At 47.3% G+C, this 11,609-nt stretch overlaps 1 protein-coding gene across 7 annotated transcripts in view; it reads right to left on the bottom strand.

The window, feature by feature from the left end:
- The window catches only part of tns1b (tensin 1b), a 662,464-nt gene that overhangs the window by 471,157 nt on the left and 179,698 nt on the right, over positions 1 to 11,609 (bottom strand). The window contains exon 1 of one of the 7 annotated variants that reach the window (XM_078552747.1): positions 5,042 to 5,256. The exons of the other annotated variants lie outside the window; for them this stretch is intronic. Within the exon in view, the coding sequence (XP_078408873.1) occupies positions 5,042 to 5,122 (81 nt within the window). The 5' untranslated portion in view covers positions 5,123 to 5,256. Of the gene's footprint in view, positions 1 to 5,041; positions 5,257 to 11,609 lie in introns of those variants that run through there. 7 annotated transcript variants of the gene reach the window in all.

Here is an 11,609-nt window from a genome sequence, read left to right as displayed (position 1 = left end):
GGGAGAGATAGAGAGAGGGAGAGACACTCCAATGGAGAGAGAGAGAGATAGGCACTGCAATAGAGAGAGAGAGGGACACTCCAATGGAGATAGAGAGAGAGAGGGAGAGAGAGAAACACTCCAATAGAGAGATAGATTGATAGAGAGAGAGAGAGAATGAGACACTCCAATTGAGAGAGAGAGAGACAGAGAGACACTCCAACAGAGAGAGAGAGAGAGAGAGAGAGAGAGAGATCCCAATAGAGAGAGGAAAGAGAGAGAGAGAGACACTCCAATAGAGGGAAAGAAAGAGTGAGACACTCCAATGGAGAGAGAGAGAGAGAGAGGGAGGCGCTCCAATAGAAAGAGAGAGAGAGACTCCAGTAGAGAGAGAAAGAGAGAGAGAGAGACTCAAATTGGGAGATAGAGAGAGACTGCAATCGTGAGAGAGAGAGAGAGAGACGCTCCAATAGAGAGAGATAGAGAGAGAGAGAGAGACACTCCAATAGAAAGATAGAGAGAGAGTGTCTTCCCTGACCTAAGGCTCCCTCCCTCTCACTGTAAGCACAGAGAGCCACTTTTAATTCTGCATGGTAAGGGTTAATGTCTGGTAACATCTTCAAAGTGAACAGATTAATCCTTCAGATTGGAGGCTCTTGGTTTTTTGGATGGCTGTGAGTGAATTTAGTTTATATTTGTTTAAAATCTTTGCTCAGAACAAGTCAAGATTTTTAAGATCAATGCAGGCAATGTTAGCTCTTTAGTCTGCATTGGCAGGACCTGTTTCCTGAACCACTTCAGAAATTTGCTAGGTCAGAAAAAAATCAACAATTTTTAAAGTCAGGAACCGCTTAATCATGGCAGCCGATTACAGAGGAGCCTTGGTGAATGGCGCCAAACACTGACTCACTCAAAGACACATGGGATCAGTGAACAGCGAAACACAGACAATCAATTTATACAGTGTGGGATCCATTTCATAAACAATCTCCAGACTTCACTGGGGCAAGGGATCAAATAAAAGGAAGACTTTCAAACATTTAGGATGTCCTCAGCACCCTTCATAGTCATTGAATTACTGGCATAATTGTTGGCAAATGTGGCAGTCAATTTCTGCACAGCAAGATCCCAGAATAGCAGTGAATCTGCTTCCATTGCTCTTTCAGGCAGCGCATTCCAAGTCACAACTCACTGTGTAAAAAAAATTTAACTCCTGCTTCTGTTGCCAATTACTTTAAATCTGTCTCCTCTGGTTACTGACCCTCCTGCCAGTGGAAAGTTTCTCCTTATTTACTCTATCAAAACCCTTCATTATTTTGAACACACCTATTAAATCTCCTCTTAACCTTCTCTGCTCTATGGAAAACAATCCCAGCTTCTCCAGTCTCTCCACATTAACTGAATTCCCTCATCCCTAGTCCCATTCTAGTAAATCTCCTCCGCACCCTCTCCAAGATCTTTTGACAGAGACCTGGAGAACTTCTCTGTATGTATTTCATTAGGGCAGTTGAATTTTTCACATCCAGGTGAACAGGACGCCATTCAGCCCCTCGAGTCTGTTACACAGGGACCCTCAAGCCTCGTACACAGGAACAGGAGGAGGCCATTCAATCCCTCGAATCTGTTACACAGGAACACTCAAGCCTGTCACACAGGAATAGGGGGAGGCCATTCAGCCCCTCAAGTCTGTTACACAGGAACAGGAGGAAGCCATCCAGCCCCTCAAGCCTGTTTCAAGGAAGAGGTGGAGGCAATTCAGCCCCTCAGGCCTGTTACACAGGAATAGGAGGAGGCCATACAGCCCCTCAAGCCTGTTACAAGGAAGAGGTGGAGGCAATTCAGCCCCTTGAGTCTGTTTCACCAAAGAGAATGAGGCCATTCAGCCCTCAAGTCTATTACACAGGAACAGGAGGAGGCTATTCAGCCCCTCGAGTCTGCTACATGGGAACAGGAGGAAGCTATTCAGCCCCTCGAGCCTGTTACACAGGAACAGGAGGAGGCCACTCAGCCCCTCGAGTCTATCCCATGGGTACTGGAAGTGGCAGATTCAGCCCCTTTAGGTTGCTTCAACATTCAGTCAGATTATGGTGGATCTTTTTCAACTCCATTGTTCATGTCCCTAATACCCTTAATCAAGAAAAAGGTATCAATCTCAGCCTTGATAATTTCAAGTGAAGTCCATCCACAACAGCCTTTTGGTACAGAAAGTTTCAGATTTCCACTACCTTTTGCTTGAAGAATTCCTCCCAGATTTGACCCCTGGAATAGCCTATTCTAATTTTAATCAGGCAGCCCTTCAGATGAAGAACATCATCTCTGCTAATGCAGATTTTCCACTGGGAATTTTACTGTGGATTATGCCATCATTCCACTTGGCTTCCAAAACCTGAGCTGCAGAGTAGCATCAACCAGGTAACCAGAATCGCCTCTACAATAACTGATCGGGGGAGCCCATGAGGAGATTGCCATTGTTTGCATTGAAGTCCACTGTGGGATTTAAGCCCCATTTCAAGCGAGATTGATTCACTGATCCTCCCATCATTTGGTGATGGAGAGCGGATTAACAGACAGAGTGCTAAACATCTTGCGGCGTTTTACTAAGGGCATTCAATAAAAGCTATTGTGGTTGGATCCCAGTTTACAACATTGTCAGTGATTTGTACAGTGGTCTCACACTGTGGCCTTGCTGTCCTTCCCCACTCCTCCCTGGACTATAGTCAAATGTTTCAGTTTCACAGTCTCAATTTAACCAGGAATCTTATTGAAAGTCTCATTGCGATATGGGGATATGAGTAGCATCCTACAATTTCACTTCAGCACTGAAATTCCTATCACAACCTGTTGGCAGCAGAGATCTATGCTTCTGATGGATGATGAATAGCCAGTTCCGTTCTCCTTTCCCTCCAATGCTTCAAATTGTCCATATCCTGCATGTTCCATCCCAGAAAGCTAGTTGGTGAAGTATGATGCTAGAGCCAAACTTTACTCAGCCTTATATTTATTTATAGAGTGAAACATTACAAGCATGGACCTCCTAACTCTACCATGCCACTGTTTCACTGTCTCTGAATACCTCTATAAACCAACATTTTAGGAATTGAGTGCCATGCTGGAAAGGGATATCACATCTGTAACAGAAACATCAAACTATGAAGGAAATTTATCAACTCAAATTAAGATTGTTGTTCCTGGGTTGATGTCCAGGGACCCCCCCCCCCCCCCTCCCCACCCCCCCTACGTCCCCATTGGTTGCAGAAGGCCTCCAGCATACCGGCAGATGCCACGTGCTCCGTCTCCGGGGACACACGGGCGCAGACATAATAATGGAAGAGAGGCAGGCAGCCAGGTCAAATGATCCCTTTGACCAGATGCCTGGGACTGTTGATGACCGCCTTGGCCAGACCCAGAAGCCATTCCACAGGGACTTCTCCCAATCTGCCCACCCCTCCCACCCCCAACCAACCCCCCCACCCCCTCCACGTCGGGTGACCAAAGATCAGGACAGCAGGGCTTAAATGCAATCAAAAATGGCTTCATACTGGAAGTGGAGCTGGAACCTCCCACACTCAGTATCAATATGAAAAGCTGTCTCCTTCAGGCTGCAGGAATTGCAGGTGGCTCGGGAGTCCATGAATTGGTTCATCTGATGGATGGAACTGCATTGCAACATCCTCTATACCAAATCCAGCATCTCTTTATATGTGTTCAAGTGAAACCCTAATTAATACTCTCTACCTGTACATGATTAAACACAATTAATAAACAATTAACACTACACACTCTTCCTCCTCTCTGTATCCACACAATGTTGAAACCAAGACTCACCACATTTTCTCTGACTGACACTTAACCTAGGCCTCCAAACTGTGGGACTCCTCCCCTCCCTCACTCCACCCTCAAACTGTGGGATTCCTCCCCTCCCTCAATCCCCCCTCACACTGTGGGACTCCTCCCCTCCCTCACTGCCCTCAAATTATGGGACCTATCCCCTCCTTCACTCTCCCCTCAAACTTGAGACTCCTCACCTCGCCCTGACTCACCCCCACCCCCACCCCCCTCACCCACGTCCCCACAACATTTCAGTCCCTCCTCAAACTGTGGTTGTCAAATCAGATATGTTACTGCTGTAGTTCTATTACTGGACCATTCATCCAGAGAAGATGATTTCAACATGGCAGTTTGAGAACTTGAATCAGCTTAAATAAAAACAACTGCTTCACTGATATCCTTTCAGGAGGCTAACCTGCCCCCTGTCTCACCTACATGACTTCAATCCTACATCAGTGCAGTTGACTCCAAGCTGCCCTCTAAGCCTCATAAAACACTCAGATTGTGTAAACACACTGGCACCTATTCAAGAAGGTGGCTCATCACCACTTTCTCAACATAACTAGGAATAGGCAACAAATGCCAGCCTTGTCAGCGATGCCCACATCACAAGAATGGTTCAGTGTTCTGAGGAATCCTCTTTTGAAGAACAAAAATCGTCTGTACACCACAGAGAGACAGGAAAGCTCGGAGCGTGGAATCACTTTGCTGCATTTCAACACACATAAAGTCTTTTCTATCAAACAGCCCTGATCACCTCCAGCTGGAAACACGATCTGGATGTAACAGATGTGATTTGCTACATCACCAAGCGGGAATGAAGTGAAGTAGAAGTGAACTCGATCCATAATCAGTGCATTGGAAGAAGCTCAGAGACAATTCAAATTGGATCTGGGCTTCCCTCCTCTCATGGGGAAGAAACTGCTTGGGTGATTTTTTTAATATAGTGTTGTTCCTGTCCACTAGAAGGATCATGCTCAGGGATATCCGGAGATATCCCAGTTTTTCCTGCGAACCATCCCACAGCCATGTACGATCTGCCCCTCCCCACTTTAATCTTTCCCCCTTTCTGTATATTTGATCTCCAGCTCCTGCATCCAGCACCATGCACATGCGACTGACTGTCGACAGGCTCATACAGGATGCGACAACTGTCCACACCGTCATAGGTTAAAAGAGAACAGACAGTTGAAGGTGGGAGACAGGTAACAGCAGACATGGAGGAGGTACTCACCCACAGCATACAGGACATGCAGATCCATCGCACTCTGTTACCAGTCCGAACCCTTGGCAGACCCACGGTAAAGGAGGGCATGGTGATCCCAGTTAGCAATTCTGGCAAAGTTAATAGCCACAGTCGAGTGCCAGCAGAATAAAACCTTGCCAAGTTAATAGTGGTAAAGGGTTATGGCCATTCTTCCTAGTTCCTTCTCTCTCTCTGCCGATCTCTGTCTTTATGATCAGTTTCTGAGCAGGCTGAGGGAGTCTGAAACCCCTATCTGCCCTCCCCTTGGAAGCTTCTTCAACTCCTGTGTAGCAATAGACCACTCCCCTCACTCATTCACTTCACAGACCATAACCACTCAATGAGGAAAAAAGTCCTTGACTATTCCCTCTGCTAGTCTTCTTTTCAATTTAAAAAAACTAGATGTTTCAGAGGAGATTGTGGGAGGCGGGCGGTGAAATCTCACAAACGGATTTCTTTCAAGCTATGTGTGTCCCTCTCTCCCTTTCTTTCAAACTGTGGGCCTCCCAGGCTCAGTACCAGGATATCACTACATTTGCCTGGGTGGATATAAAAATAAACAAAAAACAGCCGCCCCCCCTCCAGCCCCCACCCCCACCCCCCCTCCACAGGGAATTGGGAAAAGAGGAGAGAGGGAGAAGCAAAAGGTTCTCAAATCTTTGGGACAAAGCTTGTCTTTATACTGTGCAGCAGAACACGGAACTGTTGGCGGTTTTAAGCGCATTGCTTCAGACACAAACCGGCCGCAACACCACCCCCCACCACCCACCACCCCCCCACCCCAGCCTATAAAAGAAAACATATTTATTTCAGTGGCTCTGACTCCAGTTTATAGCTGGCTTGCCTCAAAGTACTCCACTGCTATAATATTAAGTTTGACTCCGTTCATGTTAACCCTTAAAACATTACAACTGTTCATCCAGTCACCCCACACAGCCTCAAAAAGAAATCAGCAAATTTCTGAAAGTGGCCAGTATATATTCTTAGGGTTGGTCTCTCAGTCACTCCAATTCTCACACTGAGATTCCTCAGGCATTGTGGGGACAAGGTCATTATAATGAACTCTACTGTTCTTTCAGGTCAGGCTCTGTCTAGCGCCAGCATCAAACCTAAGACAGATGGTGTCATGCCCATTTTACAGGCACTAAATTGGCACCTAATGAGGATGGAAACATGCACTCTTTACAAGCCAGAAGTTCTCCACCTGCAATATTGGATTATAAATTAGCCATTCAGGACCAAGGGCCCAGGACTTGAAACAGGCGTTGGGCCTTTTACATATTCAATAATGTGTCTAATGTCTTTTATGTCTGTAATGTTAGATTGCCCTGAGGCAATCAACACCAGTGCATTCAAGAAAATCAGATCAACGTGTAACCTTAAACTGACCACTGCAGGCCCCAACTAACAGGGCAACTAGTTAAATATACTTCCCTGAATGTGCAGTTGGGAGGTCTTCCCAACCCCAGATTAAAACCATGTGGGCTGCTGCCAGCAACCAGTATCCTTCCGATTGCTTTCACTTCACTACCCTCCCTCCCCATTGCCATAGTCCTTCCCTTCCCCTCCCCACCCCCCCATCCTGGTCTGATTTAAGGACTTACCCATGGGCTGCTGCCGGTGTAGTATGGCCCAATATTCTAGTTCTCCTAGCTAGTGAGCTACCTATTACGGACCTGCATCTCGCTAGCTTGATGATAATGAGGCCCAATATTAGGTTTGCATTGGGCCTATCCACTCAGGTGGGGAAATTGGTCCCACCAAGACACAGTTTGGGCATGCTCAAATTTCTAGGCCTTTATCTTACTAAATATTTTACAATTTCATTATGCACAGACCAAAAACAAAACCTGCCCTCCCCCAATAGAGGAAAAGAAGGAAGAGATACAAGTCGAGAGATGGAAAGTGAAAGAGAAACCGGGTAAAGAGAAGTCAATGTGTGAGGGGTGAGAGAGAAGTTAGAGTGACCGGACTCTATTATTCTTCTACTTCTCGCAGGTCCCAAGTTCTGCCTTTTCCTCTCCCTTTTATACATGAGAGTCTCAGCATGAATGAATAAAGTAAATCCCTCAGGAGAGTAAATGGGCGGGAATAAGTTCCATAACAGGATAGGTCAGACATGGAATGTGGGAGTAGATTGACCATGTGTGCGTGAGACAACAGAAAGAAAACAGTGAGGAATGAGGAAGGAGAGAAGTAGGGAACTTCACTTGAAAATGAGAAAGGAAAACAAAGGGGGGAAGAGAGAGTGCAGGTAAAAGAAAGAAATCAAGAAAAAGGGATGATCAGAGAACAGGAAAAGAGAGAGGAGGTTTCAGAACTCTCAGGGACCTGAACAAAAGGTTCCAGCTGCTCTCAATGTGTCTAGCTCACTAGTGCACACTCACTAATACGCACATAACACTCACTGATACACACAACACTCACTAATGCCCACTCACAGCACTCACTGATGCACATTCACTAATACCCACTCACAACTCTCACTGATACACACTCACTAATAGACATACAACACTCACTAATACACACTCACAACACTCATTAATACATGCACAGCTTTCACTGATACACACTCACAACACCTCACTAATACACACTCACAACACTCTAATACACACACAGCACACACACAGCACTTACTAATACACACACAACACTCACTAATACACACACAACTCTCACTAATACACACACAACTCTCACTAATACACACTCACAACTCATTAATACATGCACAGCTTTCACTAATACACATGCAACACTCACTGATACACACTTACAACACCTCACTAATACACACACGCAACAATCACTAATACACACTCACAACACTCACTAATACACACTCACAACACTCACTAATACACACTCACAACACTCACTGATACACACTCACAACATTTACTAATACACACACACTAATATACACTCACAACACTCATTAATACACTAAAATAAAAGCAAAATACTCCAGCTGCCAGAGATCTGAAATAAAAACATAAAATTCTGGAAAAACTCTGCAGGTCTGGCAGCATCTGTGAAGAGAGAAACAGAGTTAACATTTCAAGTCCGTATGGCTCTTCTTCAGAGCGCAAAAGAAGTGTAATTCAGATTTTCATCCAATTCCCTCTTGAATCCCTTGATTGAATCTGCCTCCACCGCACTCTCAGACAGTGCATCCCAGATCCTAGGCACTCACTACGTAAATAAGTTTTTCCTCAGGTGCTCCTACCTCCAATGGGAACAGGTTCTCCCTATCTACTCTTCCAGACCCCTCATGATTTTGCACATCTCTGTCAAATCTCCTCTCAGCCTCTCTTCTCTAAGAAGAACAATCCCAGCTTCTCCAATCCATCCTCATAACTAAAGTTCCTCATTTTTGGAACCATTCTTGCAAATCTTTTCTGTACTCTCTCCAATGATTTCATGTCCTTCCTAAAGTGCAGTGTTCAGAATTGGACACAATACTCCAGTTGAGGCTGAACCAGTGTTTAGTAAAGGTTCACTATAATGTCCTTGTTTTTGTGTTCAATGCCTTTTATTCACTATTTTCTCAACCTGTCCTGCCACCTTCAACAATTTAAGCACATATGCCCCAGGTCCTTCTGCTCCTGCACTCCCTTTAGAATTATACCACTGATTTTACATCGTCTCTGTGTTCTTCCTACTAAAATTAATCATTTCACGGTTCTCTGCATTAAATTTCATCTGCCACCTGGCCGCCCATTCCACCAGCCTGCCTGTGTCTTTTTGAAGTTCTATCACTATCTTCCTCACAGTTCACAATACTCATATACAAAGAAACTCACCAAGTCATAAATACACCCACACACAAGCCCTGGCGCGCACACTCATGTACACAGATAGATAAGTACATATATGGGTATGTGCACCAATTCATAAGTACAAACAAACTCGTGCATGCATGCAGCCACAGACACACACAGGCATACACATGGTTCAGAAAGGGTTACCTTTGTCTAACTCAGAACAGCAAACCCTGCTGGCAACTCCTCCAACTCACATACATTCTGCAAACAATTTAGATGTAATATTATAAAACCCTTTGTCTCTCCTGAGGCTAGGCTCCAATGACAGACTATAAAAGGTTCCAACAAGCAAATTTAACTGGGCTTTTTATAGGGAAGAGGGGGAGGGATGAGAGAGAAAGTTTCATGAAATTCATGGTTCCTGTCTGGTTACCTTTGACCAGAGTAAGAAAAGACAGTGAAAGCTGGCTCTCAGTGCTGGCTCTTTACCGGAAACCTTTCATTATTGATGTTGCTGACACCCAGTAATGAGTTTTATCTTACCATGAACTTATTGGATTCTGCTTTACCACCACATCTGTCACGTGGCATAGGGTAGGCCTGATGCCTGAGAGCTGGAGGCCACAATCACCAGAAAAGGAGGTGATCACTGGGGCTGAGATCCAATCAGGAAGAATATTGCATTCTGCCTGCCTCACGAGTGTCAACCATGAGTCAGTGCCTGAATTCATGCCTCTGAATTAGAGTGATGTGGATTTAAGGCCATCTCCAGGGACTTCAGCAAATGATGCAGATTGACACTCGCAATGCAATACTGAGGGCATGGTGCACTATTAGAGCATCTGTACTGAGAGGGTGCTGCACTGACAGAAGGTCAGGAGCGAGAAAGCTTTGCGCTGTCAGAGTGTCAGTATTGAGGGAGTGCTGCACTGTCAGAGGGTCAGTACTGAGGGAGTGTTGCACTGCCAGAGGGTCAGTACTGAGGGAGTGCTGCACTGTCGGAGGATCAGTACTGAGGGAATGCTACACTGTCGCAATGTCAGTTCAGAGGGAACGTGACACTGCCAGAGGGTCAGTACTGAGGGAGTGCTGCACTGTCAGAGGGTCAGTACTGAGGGAGTGCTGCACTGTCAGAGGATCAGTCCTGAGGGAGTGCGGCACTGTTGCAGTGGAAGTACAGAATGAGCGCCGCACTGTCGGAGGGTCAGTACTGAGGGAGTGCGGCACTGTCAAAGGGTCAGTGCTGAGGGAGTGTTGCATTGTCAGAGGGTCAGTACTGAGGGAGTGCTGCACTGTCAGAGAGTCAGTACTGAGGGAGTGCTGCATTGTCACAGGGGCAGTACTGAGGTAGTGCTGCACTGTCAGGGGCTCAGTACTGAAGGAGTGCTGCACTGTCCCACGGGCAGTACTGAGGGAATGCTGCACTGCCAGGGGGTCAGTACTGAGGGAGCACTGCACTGTCACAGGGGCAGTACTAAAGGAGGTGCTGCCTTTTGGGTAAGGCATTAAACCAAGCTCTTCTCAGGTGGATGTAAAAACGGCCACTCTTTGACAGAAGCGCAGAGTTCTTCCCAGTCCTGGGCCAGTATTGACCCTCAACCAACATTTTCTGATCATTATCACATTGCTGTTTGTGGGAGCTTGCTGTGCACAAATTGACTGCTGCATTTCCTACATTGCAACAGTCCCCTTGACAGTAATGCACTTTGGGATGTCCCAATCTTTTTAAAGATGTGACAGAAATGCAAGATCTTTCTTTCCTCTTTTACATCTCAAAGCAAGTTTGAGCATTACTGTTCAAACACTAACAAACAAGGTCACGTCAGACTAAACTACTCAGAGAAGGGTCACTTCTGACTATTAAAGTTCTATGGAGCTAGTGCAGAACTTTTAACCAGAGTTATGCAGCCAATCATGGTACATTATTAATCCATTGACATTACAAAGCTTAAAGGTGGTGCCAAGATCCAGTTTTAGACACGAAAAGAAAAATAATGGCTTCTTTCAGCCAAGGCCAGGCAGATATTTACAGAGACACCTAGGGGGAGGGCCCGGTCCCACAGGGCAGGACACCAGGGGAAGGGCCCAGTCCCACAGGGCAGGACACCAGGGGAAGGGCCCGGTCCCACAGGGCAGGACACCAGGGGAAGGGCCCGGTCCCACAGGGCAGGACACCAGGGGAAGGGCCCAGTCCCACAGGGCAGGACACCAGGGGAAGGGCCCAGTCCCATAGGGCAGGACGCCAGGGGAAGGGCCCAGTCCCACAGGGCAGGACACCAGGGGAAGGGCCCAGTCCCACAGGGCAGGACACCAGGGAAAGGGCCCAGTCCCATAGGGCAGGACGCCAGGGGAAGGGCCCAGTCCCACAGGGCAGGACACCAGGGGAAGGGCCCAGTCCCACAGGGCAGGATACCGGGGGAAGGGCCCAGTCCCACAGGGCAGGACTCCAGGGGAAGGGCCCAGTCCCACAGGGCAGGATACCGGGGGAAGGGCCCAGTCCCACAGGGCAGGACTCCAGGGGAAGGGCCCAGTCCCACAGGGCAGGACGCCAGGGGAAGGGCCCAGTCCCACAGGGCAGGACACCAGGGGAAGGGCCCAGTCCCACAGGGCAGGACACCAGGGGAAGGGCCCAGTCCCACAGGGCAGGACGCCAGGGGAAGGGCCCAGTCCCACAGGGCAGGACACCAGGGGAAGGGCCCAGTCCCACAGGGCAGGACACTAGGGGAAGGGCCCAGTCCCACAGGGCAGGACACCAGGGGAAGGGCCCAGTCCCAGAGTGCCAA

The sequence above is a fragment of the Cetorhinus maximus genome, chromosome 11 (genome assembly GCF_964194155.1).
Source record: "Cetorhinus maximus chromosome 11, sCetMax3.hap1.1, whole genome shotgun sequence".
NCBI lineage: Eukaryota > Metazoa > Chordata > Chondrichthyes > Lamniformes > Cetorhinidae > Cetorhinus > Cetorhinus maximus.
The sequence above is the reverse complement of the archived record's forward strand: the minus strand, read 5'-3'. Positions and strand labels throughout refer to the sequence as shown.